At 43.5% G+C, this 21,133-nt stretch overlaps 1 protein-coding gene across 1 annotated transcript in view; it reads left to right on the forward strand.

Annotated features, from left to right (window-relative positions):
• Window positions 1–21,133, forward strand: part of RELN (reelin) — a 384,643-nt gene that overhangs the window by 287,175 nt on the left and 76,335 nt on the right. Inside the window, exons 25-31 of the mRNA XM_058657530.1 lie at window positions 3,322–3,527; window positions 5,541–5,712; window positions 6,152–6,352; window positions 9,994–10,226; window positions 16,871–17,028; window positions 18,146–18,353; window positions 19,459–19,535. Coding sequence (XP_058513513.1) covers window positions 3,322–3,527; window positions 5,541–5,712; window positions 6,152–6,352; window positions 9,994–10,226; window positions 16,871–17,028; window positions 18,146–18,353; window positions 19,459–19,535 — 1,255 coding nt within the window. The remainder of the gene's footprint in view (window positions 1–3,321; window positions 3,528–5,540; window positions 5,713–6,151; window positions 6,353–9,993; window positions 10,227–16,870; window positions 17,029–18,145; window positions 18,354–19,458; window positions 19,536–21,133) is intronic.

Genomic DNA, 21,133 nt, shown 5'->3' on the forward strand with positions numbered 1-21,133 from the left:
TTTCATTTATTATTATTATTTCATGTACTGAAAACACAAAGAGGGCTTAGAGCAGACTGATCTCAGAGATGCCTATAAGCAGTAACTCACATGCCCCCAAAACTGTCTTTTTGAAAGTAGACTCTGACTCAGTTGGGCATCAGAGGATCAAATGGGGCTCAGGAAGGCATCTGTACCTGGTCTTCAGCCCTCGGTGGAACTCACTGTGATGCCTGAAGTATATACACTTCTCTCTTGTGCGTCAGACTATAGAAGGGAGATTAATTCAGAAAATCAGAAAACACAACAAATTCCAAATCGTGATCATTTTCAAACAGAATTACTTTTTACAAAGATTGTCTATTTTTATGTGAAAGGCAGAGTTACAGAGGCAGAGAGCAGATCTTCCATCTGCTGGTTCAGTCCCCAAATGGCAGCAACAGGTGGAGCTGAGCTGATCCAAAGCTAGGAGCCATGAACTTCTTGCAAGTCTCCCATGTGGGTGCAGGGTCTGCTTTCCCAGATCGTGAGCGCTGAATTGGATCTGAGGTGGAGCATGCAGGACCTAAACCTGAGCCTAAATGGAATCTCGTGCTGCAGGTGGAGTAGTTAGCTTGCCACACTGCTTGTGCCAACTCCCAAGTGGCACTTTGATCAAAGGAATAATAAAGGGAGCCATGACATGAAGTTTTATATTTCAGGGGTGTTGTTACAAAAGATCTATATCCTACAATGTTACCTCGTAAAATTTGTCTTAGTTTAATTCGTAAAGCAGTGAAACTTTTTAACCTAGGATTAGTGGGAGAGTGGACTTGGGACAATGTTTTCCGGACTTCAGGAATGAGACTAGCTGCTCAAGCTCTTACACACACTGAATGTGTGCGTATATGTCAACACACAGACATACACACCAAACCCGTTCATCAAAGTATCATGAAAAGCTCAGGGCATCGGCCATTTCAAATTCAAATTCCAATCAAGGCTTCGCTATGAGCCACCTCCTTTTGTCTTGTTTTCTTCCTTTAAAATAATGGCTAGCATCTCAGGTCACGGAATGAAAAAAAAAAAACAATGTGCGCTGTGCTCTAGGGGGAAAAAAACACACTGAATGCCCAGCTAAGAACTGAGATTTGTGTGATATTTTCCACCACTTACAAAAATCTCACGAACCATTCTTTTCAAAATCACCAGAGACTGACACCATGATCCTTCAGGGGAGAAAAAAAAGTATTGCTGTGTAAATCTCACACTAGGACAATCACTGCAACCAGTTCATGGTAGCCATTGGATTTTTATAATTCTCCTCACCTCAGATCTCACGTTTGAGCTCATTTCCACAGGCACTCTGCTGGGCTGGAGTTCGCTTGCCCAGTTCTGTCATATTTTTTTTTTTATTTCTAAAACTCAGTCCTCCTGTTGTGATCCTGAGGCAGCAAAATACTAAGCTCTCCAAAGTGTTTCTCATAGTATTTCAAATGGGCAACAAGAGAAATCACACATTTCACAAATTCAAAACACGTATTGCTTACAAGGTTTCCTCAGATAAATATCTACAATGAAGAGCTCCACACAATTATTTTTCAGTTCTCATTTTGCCAGCGTCCTTGTGGGTATTTTTTTTTTAATGTACTAATTGGCTTTAGATCAGTGAGGAGCTCACCACTCCTTTTAGCCCCAAATGGTTCCCACCTCTCACTTCTGACAGCTAAACCTTTTCTTTTTAAAGATTTACATATGGATGTATTGATTTGAAAGGCAGAGTGACAGAGTGAGGAAGAGATGCAAAGAGAACCACCTGGTAGCTTATTCCCCCCATATGCCTTCAAGAGTTGGGGCTGGTCTAGGCGAGGGTCAGGAACCAACACCTCTTATCCAGGCCTCCTAAACTGCCGGTAAGGAACCAAGTGCTTGACCCATCACCTGTTGCTCTCAGAATTCACATTAGTGGGAAGCTGGATAGGAAGTGCAGAGTAGCCTGGACTCCAGTGAGACATCTCCATTAAGGGATGCAGGAGTCCCATGCAATGGCTTAACTCACTTCACCACACCCACTCCTGAAGACCTTTCTTAAATAGCTTAGTGGATTAGAATAGCACTCACATTATTGGCTTAAATAATATTAATCATCTCCTTTTTCAGGGTTTTTTGGTTTTTATTTGTTTTCAAGCAATACTCCTTACATGCCTGCCATGGCCAGAATTGGGCCAGGGTCAAGAACCAGAAACTCAGTGTGTGTCTCCCCACCAGGGTATCAGGAACTGGATTACTTGAGCCATCCCTGGTGTCTCCGTGGTCTGCACTGGCAGGAAGCTGAGATTGGAAATGCCACCCACGCCATCCTACCGGGGGGGACACAGATATCCTAACCACTAGGTTCAATGCTCACATCCCTTCTCAGCTTCTGATTGAAGTTCTCAATACTAAGACCAGTTGAGAAAAATCCATAGATTTGCTTTGGCAGGCTCTCAAGAGCAAACCTTCTTTCAACTCCATTAGTAGGTACACACAACAGGGGTGTTTCCACCCAACCTTGCAACACGACTGTGATAAGCAGAGGACACTCAGGACGAGGGAAGGAGTTCCTGGATTTCAGGGGAAATTTTTATACTTTTATGACCAGTTGGTGGTTGCAAAAATGGGTTTAAATGGTGTTTCCTAACCCTTCAATTAGAAAGAGACAGAGATCCCAGGAAACTTGAAGATTGGCATAGCGTTTCCCTGTAGCTGCCTTGCCTGTATCCCTTTAATTCTCACAGGAGGGGTCAGTGACCTGTCTTTCAGATGGGCCCCACAGTGGAGCACTGCTGTCTCACAAGCCACATGCTATTTTGTCTCGTTGTCACAGCACCGTAAGAAGAGGTTGTTCTTATCCACATTGTCGCTTGGAGATAATACAACCTCGTGAAGGTCACACATCTGGGGAACAGTATGAATAATGGGCTGGGATTCAAACCCAGCTCCTACTGACTTCAAAATGCTCTTCTCCAATACTCTGCCTGAAGTAGTATCACAGCATAAGGATTGAAAGGGTGTTCATTAAAATTAATCTTGCCTTGTTTTTCTTAAAAAAAAAAAATACTTCCAAGCACTCTTTTGTGTAATTCGCAATCCCCCCACGGGTCTTGTAACTGAGCCTGGGAATCGCTGAGGAACAGATGAAGCAAATGTTCCTAAGCAGAGATAACCCAATGTCATGGCTTGCTGTTCTCAGTGAATGATCCATAGGGGCCAAACCCTTGGTCCAGGCTATCAGGGTGCTCGTGTGAATTTGAAATGGAAACAAAATGCCAACCAGCTCCTGTATGATTGCATCTGTTTTTGTTTTGTTTATCCTTTGGAAAGGCTGGGAAAAGGCAATTGGTGAGCTGGGACTTGGATACATCCTGGGTGGATTTCGTCCAGTTCTACATCCAGATTGGTGGCGAGAGCACAGCGTGCAACAAGCCGGACAGCCGGGAGGAGGGCGTCCTCCTGCAATACAGCAACAACGGTGGCATCCAGTGGCACCTGCTGGCCGAGATGTACTTCTCAGACTTCAGCAAACCCAGGTACCCACCCATCCAGATGCTCGCCAGAGGCTTTCAGCAGTGGTAAAGATTGTTGTTGAGGTGTTTCAAATGGGCTAACTGTTGAAGTTCTCATCAACATTGAACCCAATACACAAAGATTTCATTGAAGTGATTAGGCAGCATATGTGTTCATGTTTAAATTTTTAAGCATTTTAGGGAAAAGTATGTGACTACAGGAAAAGTAAAGTGGGCTATCCTTTACTCAAAAACAGACGAAAGAACAACAACAACAAAAAAAACCCTACTGTGATACAGGCATGTTTCAGGCCCACTTTTCCATTTGAGAGATTTTTTTATGCCCACTTAAATATATGCCCAGCTGTTGAATGAATGACAAGATGGATTTTTGAATAAAACTTTTCATGTGGCTTTTGCATGTGTTAATTAAAATTTTTCCTGTGGATTGCACCCAAGGCTGATCCTAAAAGTGTCTGATGAGTGTATGGATTTTTACTGGTCCCTGTCTTTCCATTAATGGGTATGGAGTAAATGTTGTAAATCGTGTTAAGTAGTGCCTGGAAGAGTTTTGAAGAGTTATTTCTATATTAAGCAATACATCCTCCACTCATACATTTGTATGTATTTTAATCTGGTTATTTTGTGTTAATATTTTATTCATACTTTATATTCATATTTTATATCATAAATACCATTAAAATCTGTAAGGCATTTAAAGTATTGCCTTTTCTTTAAATTCTCCACTCTCATTCAGAAATGGATTTTTATATGGTGACTGCCAGGAATTATTAAGCTTTAGGATAGTAAAGTGTGTTGTGTTGCATAGTCCAACTAAGCTTTTTGTATTAAAACATTACTACTGATGAATATACGGGTCCAGTGCCTACAAGTCAGTTTTAACAGATTGCTTAAAATATGTCTAGTTTTTGAGATTTAAGGTTCATGAATTTGTTGTTTTAAAATATTGGGCCATTCAAAGGTGGTAGAACTTGTTTCCCACAACATAACCTAATAGGTATGCAAATAAAACAACCCAGAGCACTTCCTCTGAGGAGCAAAAAGGTGAAGCAGAAGCCACAAAAGCAATAGCTGGATGACACCAGAGATGTGACATTCAGGGCACACATCCAGGGTGGCAGGCAAGCAAGATTCTCCATGTCACAGAGCAGAGCAGGGTACTGATAAAACCCAGCGCTTAAAGACCTTTATAACAGAATTATATGATAGGGAAGGGTGAACAATGGAATGTTTGCATAAAAAAATGATACAGACATTAAAATGATCTAAACAAATCACTGTACACTCATGTTAAGCTTGAAAGTGAAGAACGCCAAATTACACATACAATACTATACCTATGCAATGGAGCCTAACCCCAAGCTGTAGAACATGAGTAACGAGTGTTTTATTTTTTGTGCCTATATTTATTTTCTCACAGTGAACAAAAAAAAATACTTTTTAAAAAATGTAATCAAGATTTTAATATAACACTACATAAAAGAACCGTTTATAGTAGTAGTTTCTTCAGGCTGTTGTAACTGTTGTCGGCGTCTAAAGATACACATCCACAACTCAAACGTAATGGAAATCTTTTGCAAATGGTACAATTCGAAACGAAACAAGCATAGCCCAACTAAACTCGCTTACAGTGTTAGGCTTGTATCTGATCTATACACATTTAAAGACTTTAAAAAAAAAAAAAAAAAACCAAGAGAACCAACACAACTAAGCTTTCTCATGTGAACTATTCTTTTAAGAAGCAGTGACAAAGGTAGATGGAGTTGCTGCCTGCAGGTTCACTTCCCAAATGCCAGCAATAGCCAGGAACCAAGGAATTCAGCCCAGGTCTCAGTCCAGCTGGAGCACAAAGCTGGAAACCAGAGGCAAATTCATGCACTCTTTTGGGAATGCAGGCCTTTCAACCACCAGATAAATGCTGCCCCCAACCCACTGCCACCTGGGAACAATTGTAACAGTCGCTAAGGAGCGCGTAGCTTGACCCTTCCCAACTCTGAACCACTGGCTTGTGTGCAGATTTGTGTATCTGGAGCTTCCGACTGCTGCAAAGACGCCTTGCACCAGATTCCGCTGGTGGCAGCCGGTGTTCTCAGGGGAGGACTATGACCAGTGGGCCATCGATGACATCATCATTCTGTCTGAGAAACAGAAGCAAGTCATCCCAGCTGTCAACCCAACGTTCCCCCAGGTATTTCCCATGTGTCTGAACTTTTTAGAAGAGCGTGCCAAGTGGGGAAGAGATGGACAGCTGTTCACATCCTTCAGTATCTAGCACTTGACACTATGGACTGTTAAAGACATGTAATTTCTGTTACTTTTCTAGTAGTTCAGGGATGATTTAGATAGACAATGAGGTATAGTCGAGTCACCCAAAAAAGTTGTGATTGTGTTTGTGAAATGAGCAGATACGCATGGAAATATATTTTCCCTTGTTGAAAGTATCAAGAGACACAGTTAAGGGCAGTTTTTTTTTTTTTTTCAAAAAAAAATGCTCATTTAGAGATTCTGCTGTGTTTCCCTAGAAATGCAACTGGTACATGACACAGCAGGTTCTGAGCTGAAAATTCCTTTCTTGTTTTTAAAGCTATCAAACTGCCTTCCTTTGTTACTTGTTTTGCTTCTAATAGAACTTCTATGAGAAGCCAGCCTTTGATTATCCTATGAATCAGATGAGCGTGTGGCTGATGTTGGCTAACGAAGGGCTGGCCAAGAACGAGACTTTCTGTGCTGCCACGCCCTCAGCCATGGTGTTTGGAAAATCAGACGGAGACCGCTTTGCAGTCACTCGAGACTTGACTCTGAAACCTGGATACGTGCTACAATTCAAGGTATTTCTGCACCAACTTCCTCCCAGAGCAGGGCAAGGAGGCGGGCCCTTCCAGATTTACAAGTCAGGTTCACCAAGTTTTCATGTTCTATTAAGGAAGGAATTCATTTGCATGCACATTTGGTCATTTTAAAATGGCCAAGTGTTTCAGGTGTAGTCTTCAGGAACACACTTGTCAGTTTTTAAGATAAAGTTGAGCCAACTGAGCCGTGTTGGAGCCACAGTTTCTCGGCTGTCCCCATGGGGAATGCACTTGGTCCATGTTTAAGGAGTCTTGGAAGTCATTGCAGTTTGCCTTCAAGGAGTCTCAGAAGTCGTGGCTGCCCATCTACCAATCATTGTACGTCAGGACTCATGAGGCTCTAAGAGATGACAAAAGAGAAGTTGAATTTTAGCATGTCAATCTGATTGTGATTTCATGGGTCCCATGTTTCTGATTCACAGTGGATAAATTCTCCTTTTTAAACTCTTAGTGGTGTTTTAGACTTGTGACTTTGTTGCTTTCACTGTAAGTTTTTCAGTTTCTCTGTGTTAATTCAATGTTCACGCCAGTTACCATCCCTCTCTTAGAAAGCTTGTTGCTTTTAGCACCATGGTAACATCTCAACACATCATGAGTATTTACTTTGACAAGTGCTTGTTCCAGAGCCCTAATCAAAATTTCATTGTGTTTATAATAACATCCCATTGGTGGATTCTGGGGTCGAAAGTAATGCAGTTTTAATGAGCCAGCACAACTACATGGTCCTTACATAACGGCAGGATACAGATGGTAAGTAATTTACAAATGGAATTATTAAAGAGATGGGACATTTATAAGCAACTCTTCAAAAATGATTTCCACAGGACTGTAAACAAGAAAGTTAGTCATAGATAACATGATTATTATGATCCTTCCTGTTTAGATTTTGATGTCAAATTGCAATGAAAATCATAACCATATATAAATCTATATTCATGTGTTAATATCACCTAAAATGCTAGCAAAACATTAATAGCAAACACATTTCCCAAATACTATGCTGATTCTCATCTAACACATTTTCTGTTTAATTATTCGCAAAATATTGCTATTGTAAAAAGCTAGCAAAGTGGTAATGTGAAACCTAAAAAAAACTAAAGAGCATATTGTTAAATACTCCAAGTAATTGAGCAACTGACAAGAATGTGTAATGCTTAGCAAAAACCTTAGTTCTCACAGCACACCACCAGAAAGCTGTTTAATCTTTGGCTATTAGTTAATGATAGGTATAGAAATGGGTCATTCCTGGATTCATAATCAATATATATGCAAAACCTATATAAAACCCTTTTTGATGCTAGTTGTACAAAAAATGTAGTGCTGGTGCATTTTCTGTGACTGCCCGCTCCATTCTAGGAATGTGGAAGTGGAAAATACAGCCCCGACCCCTCAGAGAACCCGGAAACTAGTGGCCGAGCCAGGAAAATGAACAGCTGCAGGACAGTCGCAGAAATGTTGTGGAAGAAGTGACCTTTAGGCACTGTTGGGAGTACCTCATGTAGAGCCGGTGGTAGAGATGGCTGGATGAGTAGATAGATGGAAAAGTTGAAACTGAAAGCTTATGGAATTACCGAGCTGCGAGACTGGAGGGAGAGAAATTCCAGCTATAGAAAGCAGAAAGAGGAAACATATAAAAATGCATAAGAGAGCAAACGAGATTGGCAAATCAGAAACAGTTTTATAGCTATTAGAGAGAGAGAGAGAGAAAGAGGGTCTCTATGCTCTGCTTCACTCCCCCAACCAGTGGCCTCGATGACCCCCTCTGGGCCAGGCCAAAACAGGGGACTGAGAGCTCACTCAGGGCTCCTACTGTGCGAGCCAGAAACAAAGCCAAGCCCAAGCTTACAGTGTGAGACATAGATATCCACAACAACGTCTCATCCTGGCACCCAAAACTGCCTTAGCGTTTGGAGACTTGGAGGAGTATGAAAGCGGTGCAGGAAATGTGAAGTTTAAGTTTAACCCTGTTGACATAATATTCTACGCTAAGTCTTTTGAAACGTCCTCACAATATCAGTGAGTCATGGAATGTTTTTGAAGCATTGAGTGCCGCAATCAGACCTGTGTTTTGCAAGGATCGTCCTCGCAGGAGTCCTGGGGGTGTTACCTAACAGGGAGAGAAATCAGAGTCAGAAAGTTCATTCAGAAAATGTTTTCAAAACCTATGTGTTCTAAGTTATGAAAATACCAAAGGGGAGGAAAAAAAATCAGTAATACTGAGTATGAAGCAGGATGGTAGAGAACGGATACCAGTTTATACAGGGTTGTCATGTTAGCCTTACTGATGAGAAGACATTTAAGCTGCAGCCTGCCGAGACTGAAGGAGTGAGTCTTGCAGCTATTTGGAGAAGATTATTTCAGGCACAGGGAATACCAAGAACCGAAGCTTTGAGATCAGATTGTTCTAGAAGGTCCCAGGAAGAGCGGAGAAAGTGCTCAAGGAGCATAGGTGGTGAAAGGGTCAGAGTTCGACTTCTGAATAAAGCCATGAGCAACAGGATGCTATGCCCTCTCTCTGGCTTTTAAAAGAATTTCTCTAGTCCATCTCGGGGGTAAGAGCAGGCACAAGGAGACAAGCTAGGCAGTCAATGAAACAATCAAAGCAACAATTGATGGGAGTTGGATAGTGAAGGAGACCAGACCCGTGTTCAGATTTCTAAATGTATTTTAAGTAAGAGACACTAGAGTAGTAATCCAAGTGAGAAGGCCAGATTAAGACGTATCTAGGGTTATCAAGGTATGTAGATAAGCTGAAGAGATGTTAAAGGATGCAGTCAGGTTTGGCTCAGTTCCAGAAAGGTTCCCACAATTCTGGCCCTAAAATACAGAGAGGTGGATTTGTTTTAGGAGGAAGATGAGAACTGGCTGGAATATGTGGTGGTGGAGACATTTGAACTGCTGGAGTGGAAATAAACAAGAATGTACGTTAGATGCATTTGGCTATAGAACAGGAGAGAGATCACACATGAGACCGATAGGCCTTCAGAAGGAACTTGAGTAGTGGCCAATGAGATTCGGGAGCCTGCACAGAGTAAGAAGATAACTAACAGCTGAATCCTCCAACATACCAGCACTCAAAGGGCAGAGTAGGTCATTAATAAAAGGATTGGGATACAGTGTTGTCCTTCGGTGGATTAAACCACCACTTGTGATACTGGCACCCCATGTCAGAGTCCCAGTTCAAGTTCTAGCTGCTCCACTTCCAGTCTAGCTCCCTGCTGATGCACCTGGAAAGGCAGTGGACAATGGCCTATGATTGCAGATCTTCCCACCCCTGTGGAAGCCCAAAATGATGTTCTGAGTTCCTTGTTCCTGACTTTGGGCTGGCCTGTCTCCAGCTATTGGAGCATTTTGCAGATTAATAGAGCATCTCTCTCCCTCCCTCCCTCCCTCCCTCTTTCCTTCTCTGCTTCTCTCCTCACCATCCCTCTCTCTCTTCCCACAAAACCAATGGCTGAGCCAAGTATCTGTAACTTGCCTGGTCAAGGAATTCCACAGTGTGCAGAGGGGCCTTATCTGGGACTAAGCTAGACAGTTCTGATCATTTTATGCAGACTCAAGGGCCTTGGCAGATGTCTCTGAACCAAAACCTTGTATAATTCTGTTCTCCCTTCTCACAGCTCAACATAGCGTGTGCCAATCAGTTCAGCACTACAGCCCCAGTCCTTCTGCAGTACTCTCACGATGCTGGGATGTCCTGGTTCCTGGTGAAAGAAGGCTGCTACCCAGCTTCAGCAGGCAAAAGCTGTGAGGGCAGTTCCCGAGAACTGAGCGAGCCTACGGTGTATCACACAGGGGACTTTGAGGAATGGACTCGAATCACCATTGTTATTCCAAGGTCTCTTGCATCCAGGTAAAGTTGCCATTCTTATGTGTCATAGTAACCATTTCTTGGGAAGCATTTATTTATCTCAACACTTCTATCTTGAGTATCTCAGTAGCCTTCAAGTATTATCCAAGTGATGAGTCTTTAGGAAACCAGCCCTGAGACAAAACTCCCATAATAGGTAGAATGCACAGTTTGTGAGACAGCTTCATCAATCATTCATTCTACAAACACATGTTCTTGGTATTAAGAGTACAGCAATAAATAAAAGGTATTAAAGGCTGGGAGAGATACAAGTTATTATGATGGCAGATTTGTACATTATGTAGATTTTGTGATTTTTTTTGGATGTTAGCATGGACAAGTTAAAAGGTCTGACAATAGAAATGACTATGAAAATACAAGTGACTGTTGGAAAAAACATAGAAGTGACTATTAAAAACCAATAATAAAACAATATAGTCAAATTAAAAATTAAAATTAAGAAGCGGGAGTGAGCCCAATAGAACTTGAAATGAATTGGTTTCATCGAGTGACAAATTTAGCTTTTCAGCTGCCTGGAACATAGGACGAGGGAAGAAGATGAACTTCTCATTCTTGAGCATTGAAGAACACGTTCTGCTTAGAAAGCAAGTTGTACTTCCTCCAGGTTCAGCACCCTGGAGCAAATGTTTTACCAAAAAATAAGCCAAGATTCTTCAAGTGGATGCTTCTTCATTGGATCCTGGAACATGACAGGATGACTTAGTCTTTGTTTTTCTGTTCAGAGCTGAGATGAGGGAACAAACTTCCTGAAGATGCCAGAAAGGGCTCGGGTGCTCATGAATGATGGGCAGCAACATTTTCAACTGTACAACAAGAATAGAAGCACACTTACCCACACACTCTGCCATGTAGACCTTGATCTGTTGACATAGGAATGGAAATTTTGAAAACGACATTCAAAGCTGTGTTCCCTGCTTCATGGCAGCATGGACTGAGATGAAGCTTACATCACTCTGGGACTCCAAGTGTCTACAATAAGCAGACTTCCTTTACAGCCGAGGCCAGGCGTAAAATAAGCAAGGCATAGTTTGGTCAAGTTAAGCCCCTGAGATCAGTGCTCCTTTGTTACCACGGCATAATAAAACATCTTATCCTGACTAGTGGGATGGTTAAGTGTCAGTAATATGTAGGCAGGGCTTATTTATAAAGTTTCAAGAGATCAATTTCTCTGTGACATCCTTCACTGAATTGAGCCTTGAATTTATTAGGCCTCATTTGTTTAGATAAGCTGGCTGTGTTCTGTACCTTCCTCATAATTCAGATGTGCATGCTTCAAAAATCACATCACAGTCTTTGACAGGTGAACCTCCTAGATAGGAAAAGAATTGGTTTTGCAAGGGACATCCCAAGTTTCCGTTTTAATCTACCAAACCTTGGAACAATAGCTTTACACATCAACCCTTTCAAGAAAGAGTCAGGAGATCCGAGTCAACCCATGAGTTATTTCTTTGTTATTGAATGCCAGTGTTCTTCATAGTTGAACAGAGACATACTCAAACACTTTATATAGTTCAGGGGCAGGTAGCAGCGTTGCAGAGTTGGAAAGTTTAGCATCTTTAATCAAATTTAGGCACTTAACCTGCAGTCTGATTTAGCTAAGATGCAAACCCAACTGCTGTAACAGAAAAACACTTGAACACTGATGCTTAACAAGGTTGAGGCCATAGAGGCATCCTCCCTTTTTCACAGTGATGAACAGTACAGAGTTGATAGGCTGGCTCTCCTACTTGAATACATGAACCTCCACCTTTGTACCCAGTGCAGCTATTCTAGATCTTGTCTCTCTTAGTCAATGAAAGAAGAGCATCAGGAATGTGTAGGTGCATTAGTTTAAAAAAAAAAAAAAACCTTGGCCCAACGCAATAGCCTAGTGGCTAAATCCATGTCTTGCATGTGTCAGGAGCCCACACAGGTGCCTGCAAGTGTCCTGGCTGCTCAACTTCTCACCCAGCTCCCTGCTTGTGACATAGGAAAGCAGTAGAGGATGGCCCAAAGCCTTGGGAACATGCACCCACATAGGAGACCCGCAAGAAGCTCCTGGCTCCTGGTTTCGGATCAGCTCAGCTCTGGCCATTGAAACCACTTGGGAAAGAACCATTGGACAGATTTTTCTCATTGCAAATCTGCCTTTGCAATAAATAAATAAATAAATAATTTTTTTAAACTATCTAATCCCTAGTCTTTGTATATTTTCCCCATCAAAACCCAAGATATTTCTTATCTGTTGTTAGATGACACACTCCTCCAAAACATAAAACAACCCTGGATTATTTTCTGTAGTTTTGTAGGGTTGGCCTGGAAGTTCTGCTTGACGTTTGGTCCCAGCTGGACCTTTCTCTTCATCCCAGTGTGTTTCAGTTAGGTGATTGCTGAGTTTCAAGGAAAAAGGAGCTGTAAGTCTTTATTGAGTTTGTCCCATTCTGTTGTCCAAAGCCAGTCTAAAATAGAAGGTGTACAAGGTGTGGAATGGATTTCCTTTTATGATAGGATGTGCTTACAAGTCACGTGACAGAATAACATGGACAGAGATGGAATTAGCAGGGCAAAGCAGAGGGAAATGATGGTAGCCACCTCCCAGAGCCTGTCCCAGCCCCAGGGACTCATGTCTTTCCCACAGGCAAGTGGTCCACAGTGTCCTCGTAAGACTCCCCAGCTTCTCATCTTGTCACCTAATGCAGGTGCTCTGATCTACATCAGGTCTGAATGTGCAGGCACCGCCTTAGGTACGGCTCCTCCGGATCCATAGAGCTGTGAAATGATCTCCTCCACTCATAGTCAACATAAAGTGATGGTACAGTGACAGGATGAACACAATGAACAGCCCTGCTTGAAGGAAGGATGGAGGGAGGGAGGGATGGACGAATCTTACCCAGTGGCCTATAGGCATTCTGAAAGCCAGTAAGAGACTTGCTACAGGGTTCTCTCCTCTAAGATCATTGTTGTTTTCTTGGACACAAAAGTTTTGCTCTCTGAAAGTGGTTCCTGATTCCATCTTTCTCCTTGACTCTTGGTTCTACATTCTAGTCCTCATCCTTGGAGAAACCTTTGCTTTCCCGTAAGTACACCTGTGTGGTGATAGCTAAATAACCACCTGTTCTGCTTCTGTCCCATCTCGGTCAATGCACCCTTGGATGCTCATCTCTGCTACTGCCTTCGTCTTCTTGTGCTTTTCTGAAATGTGGCCCAACCAGAGCCCTTCCCAGTAGAATGGTGAGGCATCCCATGGAGTTGGAAAGCATCAAGTGGTGTGTCTATTCTGCTCTACTGTAAAAGTGGATGCTACTATCAGAAGCCTAATCCAATACACTCTCCCCAGAGCCCATTAATATACCGCTGAATCTGAAACTGCACTGTATGTCTTGTTGGGTGGAATAGGCCAACTGGTGATGCCATAGATAATAAGCAAGAGAGAATATTTTTAGCATTATGAAATGAGCCAGTATTTTGAGGCATCAGTATTTTCTTGGACCTCATCTTTGGGAAGAAGAAATCTATCCCATTGGAATCTAGCTTCCAGGTTAATTTGAATGCCATCCAGTTTTCCAGTCTTGGCATTTGGGATGAAGAGCCCTCTGCTAAAGAATAGTAAATATGTTTCTATTTTACCCCCAAGTAGGAAAGCTGTTGTTGTCCCTTGAGCAATATGGTAAGCCCAACTATCTCCAGATGCACTGTTGGAAAGCTGAGAATCCTGAGTGTTAAGATTGTTAAAATTTGGAACTATTGTGCCATGAGGTGGCATGCTTATTTATCATAGTTCCTAGCACGCCATGCTTGGAGAATAATTTTAAACTGTTTTTCTCAAAGGAGCAGTTTGTACTCCTAGTCATTCATCCGGGTCTTTGCTACTGAGGAAGAGACCTTGTGGCAGTGAACATGTGTCTGCTTGTCTCTCAGAGCTGTCCCCGTCCTGGCAGCATGCCTGGCATATTCTCTCGATGCAGGTCTCTCTTCTCTTTGCAATTCTGCCCTTTCAAATAAAAATTCATCTTTAAAACACACACACACACACACAAGGGAGCCCAGCGTGGTAGCCTAGCAGCTAAAATCCTCACCTTGCACACACCGGGATCCCATATGAGCACTGGTTCTAATCCCGGCAGCCCTGATTCCCATCCAGCTCCCTGATTGTGGCCTGGGAAAGCAGTCTAGGAGGGCCCAAAGCCTTGGGACCCTGCACACGTGTGGGAGACCCGGAAGAGGCTCCAGGCTCCTGGCTTCGGATTGGTACAGCTCCGGCCGTTGAGGCCACTTACGGAGTGAACCATTGGATGGAAGATCTTTCTCTCTGTCTCTCCTCCTCTCTGTGTATCTGACTTTCCAACAAAACCAAATAAAAAAATCTTTGAAAACAAAGGAAAGCCTGTCTTCACAGGCTGAGTAGTGTTACAGTTCCAGCAGAAAGCATCTTCTTAAGGTCTATAACACTGGGACAACTTTTTTTTGTTGTTTTCTTGTGAGGCAGGGGGAGAAGAGGAAAGAGAGAGGAAAGGAGTAAGATGGAGAGCTCGAGCAGAGCAAGAGAGCGCTCATCCCCGGGCTCACTCTTACTTGAGCCGTCACCTACTGCCTCTCCAGGTGTGCGTTAGCAGGAAGCCAGGAACCACATCACTGGGATATAAGATACAGATGTTTTAACCACCGCTGTGTGTATTTTTTAAACTTTGTCTTTCGAATTAGTTTTCTCTTGGCTTAAAATAGAAGACCCCTGTCTCTTAAGCAAAACCCCAAGGAAATAATCTTGTATGTTCATCTTTCTCTTGTACATCAACGAGAGTTTGTGTAAATAGTCAGTATCTGAAATCTCCCTTTTGCACATTTTCCAAATATAAGTAACTTCATGGAAAAAAAAGAAAGTTCATCAGTGGCTGATTTCCAAAGCTATTTGAAGAGAAAAGTAAAGCCTTCTGCCGCCACCATGTATTCTCCCCATCACGCAGGGCGAGGAGCTGTCTGCAGCGATCCTACAGGTCTGCTTTCATCTTTGACATTCTTTATGCTTTTTTGCCAGATTATTAATTCACTTCAAAGTGTTTGCAGGAGCAGGTGTTTGGCCTAATGCTTAAGACCCTGCTTGGGTCACATCCCGTATGGCAGTGTCTGAATTTGATTGCCACGCTGCTGCCTCCACTTCTTGTCCAGCTTCTTGGTAATACATCTTGCCATGCAGCAGATAATGGCCCACGTGCTTGAGTTCCTGCTACCACATGGCAGAATCAAGCTAGTTCCCCAGCTCCTGGTTTAGCCTGCTGCCCAGCCTTCTTGTCTGTAGACATTTGGGGAGTGAACCAACTTATGAAAGATTTTTGTTTCTCTCTCTCTCTCTTTCTCTCTCTCTCTCTTTCTCTGTTTCTCTCTTCCCTGCCTGCCTTGCAAATACATAAAAACAAGTAAGCACTTTTCGTTATGTAGTCTACATGTATTGCCAGAAAAATTCATTGAAATCCAGCTATCTTCCTTTGCTTTCAGTGGAACAGCTTGCTCCTTGGCTGTTAGTAGCACTAAGCAGCGTTTTTCTTGGATGCAGTGATAGATGTTTGTGTGTGTGTGTGTGTGTGTGTGTGTGTGTGTGTGTCCCACTCTGCAAAGAGACACACGGAAATAATTCAAAAGGTTGGAAAGCACTGGGATGAGTGAGTTTGTCAACCTCTGAAAGGTTGTTCTTGGAAGGAAAAGAACAGGGCAGCAGCCCAGCCTACTGGGGTTCCAGGGCTCTGAAGCCCTGTGACCAGCTTCTCATTAGCTAGCTGCTCAAGTTCATAGATAATTTGGAGATGAGACATGGAGAAGGAGAAGAAGGCGCAGGTAGAACTAGGGTTGTCATGACAGGAGTTACTTGCCCTCCTGAATCCTACCAGTGGTGGATTACTGGGGTCCTCACCCACAACCTAACGAAGAATAGTCCATCGATGGTGTCAGAAACTCCCCCAAGAGCCTCTTCTGGAACCATTCGTAAAATTAGTGGAATTAGATGGTGAAGTATTCATGAGATAGAAGAAACAAATATCTTTCTGGGACTGATTTATAATGCCTGGATGAGAACATGCGCAGGTCCAAACTATGCTATGTTCCTGGCCATCCAGGGTCTTCCGCGTCTGACAATTCCCCTATGTTGAGTTATTTATACTGAAGAGGAAATCAAGAAGATCTGAGACATCTTATGAAAGTTAAATATTTCATCAAGATATTCAAACAACTATCAAATCTCTTGCAGGTTTTTTCTGGGCCTTTCTATATTCCTGTGGTTTCATATGAGACATTCAAACAAGAAACAGATCAGGGTCAGGTATATGGACAGAGCAGGTTAGGTAGTGCTTGAGACACCCAGCTGCCACCCTAGGGTGCCGTTCGGAGTCCCTGCTGCTCTGCTTCCGACCAGGCTCCTTGGGAACGTGTCTGGGAAGACAAGATGATGACGCAAGTGCTTGGGCCCCTGCCATCCACAAAGGAGACCACTGATGGAGATTCCAGCTTCTGGCTCTGACCTGGCCCAGGCCTCGCTGTTTGGGACCATGTAGGGAGTGAATGAATGGATAGAAGATCTCACCCTCTCTTCCTCCTTTCCTGCCTCCCTGCCTTCCAAATAATTTTGTAGAAAGAAACGAGTGTTGTGTTCTTCCCAACAGCAAAACCAGATTCCGGTGGATCCAGGAAAGCAGCTCTCAGAAGAACGTGCCCCCTTTTGGTTTGGATGGGGTGTACATCTCTGAGCCCTGTCCCAGTTACTGCAGCGGCCATGGGGACTGCATCTCGGGCGTGTGCTTCTGTGACCTGGGCTACACCGGTAAGGCTGGATGACCGTGTAACATACTCAGCCCTAGTGACTCAGTTTCTGAGATTATTGTTCTGTAAGTCCAAAACTTGTAGAAAGCTGACTAAGATGTTTTGTAGTCCCTAAAAGCTGCCTGAGGAAGAAAGCAAGCTAATGCAAATTCTGCTCCTTAAGGAGGATTTGCTTATTAATGATTCTGGATGCTAGCAATAGTTAACGTGGCTTGAGGCTCTACAGTATGCCAGGAATTAAAGCAAGTGTTTTTTCATCTCATCGGATTGAACTGTAAGAATAGCTTCATGGTGCAATGCGTTCCGCCTGTTTACATTTGAAGAAACATATGGAAAGAGATTTAATAAGTCCCACATAACATAGCTAGGAATTGATAACACTCGGCTTTGAACCTTGGTGGTGGTTGTCTGAAACCCAAACCCAAGCTATTAACCACTGACTACAAGATCTCCTTAACCTCTTTAAATTTTTTTTTTGGAAGAAATATCGTTTTTTTTTTTTAAACACTCAAAGTAAAAAAAAAAATTTAACGAAGTGATCAATTCAAAGCTGCCCAAAGAGAACTTAGTGTTTTTTGACGACAGTTAACTTTGGATGCTGCTACAAGCAGGAAAGAAAAGGGAGCTGGGATGAAGGTGAAAAAAATGGAAAAATACTCTAAGCTTTAAAACCCCTTTTGGCTTATTTCCTTAGAGGCAACTTCCTCCCACCCGCTGCATGCCCAACCTGCGTCTCAGCACGTGCAGGCAAACATTTGTTGTCACGGAAATTGGATGGAGGGCACTGTCACTTCCAGCTTCAAGGGGGTTTTGGGTTTTGTTTTGTTTTAATGTAGGGTTAACTCCCACTTCCTGATCTTTTACTGGAAGGGAATGTATGTACAAAAAGTTCCTGTAGTGTGAGAATGTGGGTAGTATTCAAGAAGAGCAGAGGCAGAATGCAGACTTTAATGGGGGTTACAGCAGCTGTCTTCCAGGAGACCACGGTCTGGTTCCAGCTTTCTTGCGGCTTCCTCTCCCTGGCGTCTGGGCAACGTCTTCCACCGTCCTCATGTTGACCTTGCCTTCTAGTGTTCCGTGAGTCCAACAAAGCACCTTTGTTTCTTTTTTCTCCAAAGCTGCCCAGGGAACCTGCGTGTCGAACATCCCAAACTACAGTGAGATGTTCGATAGGTTTGAGGGCAAGCTCAGCCCACTGTGGTACAAGATAACGGGCGGCCAGGTGGGGACGGGCTGCGGAACGCTCAATGACGGCAAGTCTCTCTACTTCAGTGGCCCTGGGAAGAGGGAAGCCAGGACCGTGCCTCTGGACACCAGGACTATCAGGTTAGTGAGCAGTTCTGATGATTCTTCCCCACACCCAGTGGAGTTTGTCTGCACCAAGCACTCTTAACCGGAGACACCGCGTTCTGCTATGAAGATTTCACAGTCTGGTATTTCCTTCGAGAGATTCTTCCACGTAAATATTAAGCAGCACGTTAGAATACGCAAAAAAAAAAAAAAACTATACCACAATTCATGACTCAGCTTACTGTCAACACCAAAACCTGTCTAATATGTATCAGCCATTGTAAAAAAAAATTATGAAAATTATTTGGTATCATTCTTGCTGTAGACTGTGACACACAGAGGTTTTTTTTTTCTACTTTAAATTCTGTGTCCAAAAATGATGGCTCCTTATTTATGTGTTTTCTTTGTATTTGCTTATTGAAAACTGTCCCCAAGAAATGTAAAATCCCTACACTGACACCTACTGGTAACATGAAGAATTATTTGGGTTATGTTTGGGTTGGCTTTTTGTAGGTCGAAGACCTTGACTTTCTTTTTCCAATCAATTAAATTATTTGACAGTTGGGAGGAAGGGAATGGAGCAGGAGGAGAGGAGAGGTTTGCAATCTTTCAGTCCTCACTTAACTCTGAGATCCTGGCTCCTTTACCTTTCGCATTCATCTGCCAGAGGCCTGCCAAGCAGAGACCCTCTGTGGATGGCCAGGACGGGACACCACACACCCTGAGTGCCAGTTACAAAAACATTGGTCCACTGAACCCAAAGTCACACCAGCCAGGTCATCAGCTGGCCTTACGCACCGTGTTCAATTTCTTGGCACTGGCTGTTTTCTTACCCTGAGATTCCAGAGGTGGCATTATGTGCAGTTAAGAAGGCCCCCACTGCAGTTGCCGGGTAGAGTGGGGTGAAGCTGTTTCCTTTTGTATAGGTGACTATCACAGAATCAAGTGAGGGATCGCCTCCATCAACCTTTCTGGCCCTAATCGTTGGAGTGTTGACTCCTCCTGTGCCTTTGGGATGTCAAAGCCCTGTTTAGTAGTAACAGGAGGAGGAATTTTTGTTTTCCTACCATGTCAGAATACAAAGGGATTAACACGCGGTGTAATTCACCTAATAAGTCAACTGAATTTTTTTTTCTCCCAGACTCGTTCAATTTTATGTGCAAATTGGAAGCAAAACTTCAGGTATTACCTGCAGCAAGCCGAGAGCTAGAAACGAAGGTATGGTACCCTGTCTGCATCACCGTTACGGATGTGCTTGTACAATGGGATCCTGTTTTCTCCCAAAGTGTGATCAGGAGTTTGGAAGCCAGTACTGTACCCTGAGTCATTTCCACTCCCCTCTTCTCCTTCACAGACTGGACCTTCTGCAGGCAGTCCTGGTGTCTGACATGTCTCATCCAGATCCTTAACCTTGAAAAAGATCGTGATGCTCTCTGGCTATAAGGCAGGATCAAAAATCCTTTGTGTGGAGGCAGGGAAGGAGCCTCTGTGGCAGCACTAGTGTAAACCCTTGCTCAGCAGGGAGCTTACGTTCTAGTGAGAAGTGTCGGACAGGAAAGCACAATCAACAGAAGTAAGCCGGGTTGCGGACTGTAGAAGCTAGACTGCAAGGAGCATGTGTGGAGGGAAGCCCTGAGTTAGCGGGAGTTAGCTTTGGGAAGTAGCCCTGGCAGAAGGCTCCCTGTACAGATGGCAGGTGATACATTGAAATTCAAAGGAAGCTGGTGTGCTCAGCTCTTCTGGATACTCCGCATTCATACCTTTGAAGACCCTGAACATGGCCTAGGGATAGTGTGTGCTGGTCATAGGCCCTGCCCACTGCTGCACTTCTGATTCCAAGCACTGCCATCTGCCCTGCAGGGCCAGCTCCCCTCCCAGCAACAAGCAACTTGTTCTCAACTCATCTCGAGCCACTTTCTTCAACTCAGCGCTGGCTGTGGAATTCACATCCTACTGTCACGTCTCATTCTTTTATTGAAACCCGATTGTTAAAATGTAAATCTGCCCAAATCCCCAAATCATCTCTTCTAAGGGATGAAAGTGAAGATTCTTTACTGATGCAAGCTGTGGCAATCAGCTTTTTTTTTTCACATTTGGAAGTGAAATTAGACTATTCTCAGTAGGGCTGGACAGAATCCAGATGGAGTGGAGTTTAAAAAGAGGTGTGTTTTACAGGTCTGGAAATGCTGGGTGGAGGGAATGGTTAGCTTGATTCAGATATACGCTGCCTTCAAAGGCACAACCAATGGAGGCTCAGCAACTAGTATACAATCTGGGTGCTACATTTCTCTGCTTCTTCATAGCCATCCAAAAAGGATTTCTCCCCTGTCTGTTGGAACAGGGACCCTCATTTCTGCAGCCCTGGCCCCCTGTAGATGTTTGTGACCCTCCTGAAAAAGTTGACAAGGTGAAAGTCATCCAAGGGAACCATCCAGCATGTGCGCTGAGTCATGCTTCCCGTTAGCTCATGCATACCTCCGTCACTCGGCAGGTGCAGATTCTGAGTTGGCAAGAAGTGGAGTGGTATGCTACCTAACACATTCTCCCAAAACTGAATAGCTTAGTTCAGCGAGCACAGTTTGTGACAGTTTGGGATTCAGGAACAGCTTAGACGAATGCTTCTGTCTTGAGATCTCTCATGGGGTGACAGTTGTGACGAAGACCAGCAAGGTACAGGCACCAGAAGACTTAACCAGGATAGAAGGTGTGTTTCCAAGATGGCTCTCTCACATGGCTGTCAATGAAAAGCCTCAGCACTGGCTGCCAGCTATAAGTTTCAGACTCCAGTTAGTTGAGCCCTCCAGGCGTGGGCTGCC

Source organism: Ochotona princeps, chromosome 32, assembly GCF_030435755.1.
Source record: "Ochotona princeps isolate mOchPri1 chromosome 32, mOchPri1.hap1, whole genome shotgun sequence".
Classification (NCBI taxonomy): Eukaryota; Metazoa; Chordata; class Mammalia; order Lagomorpha; family Ochotonidae; genus Ochotona; species Ochotona princeps.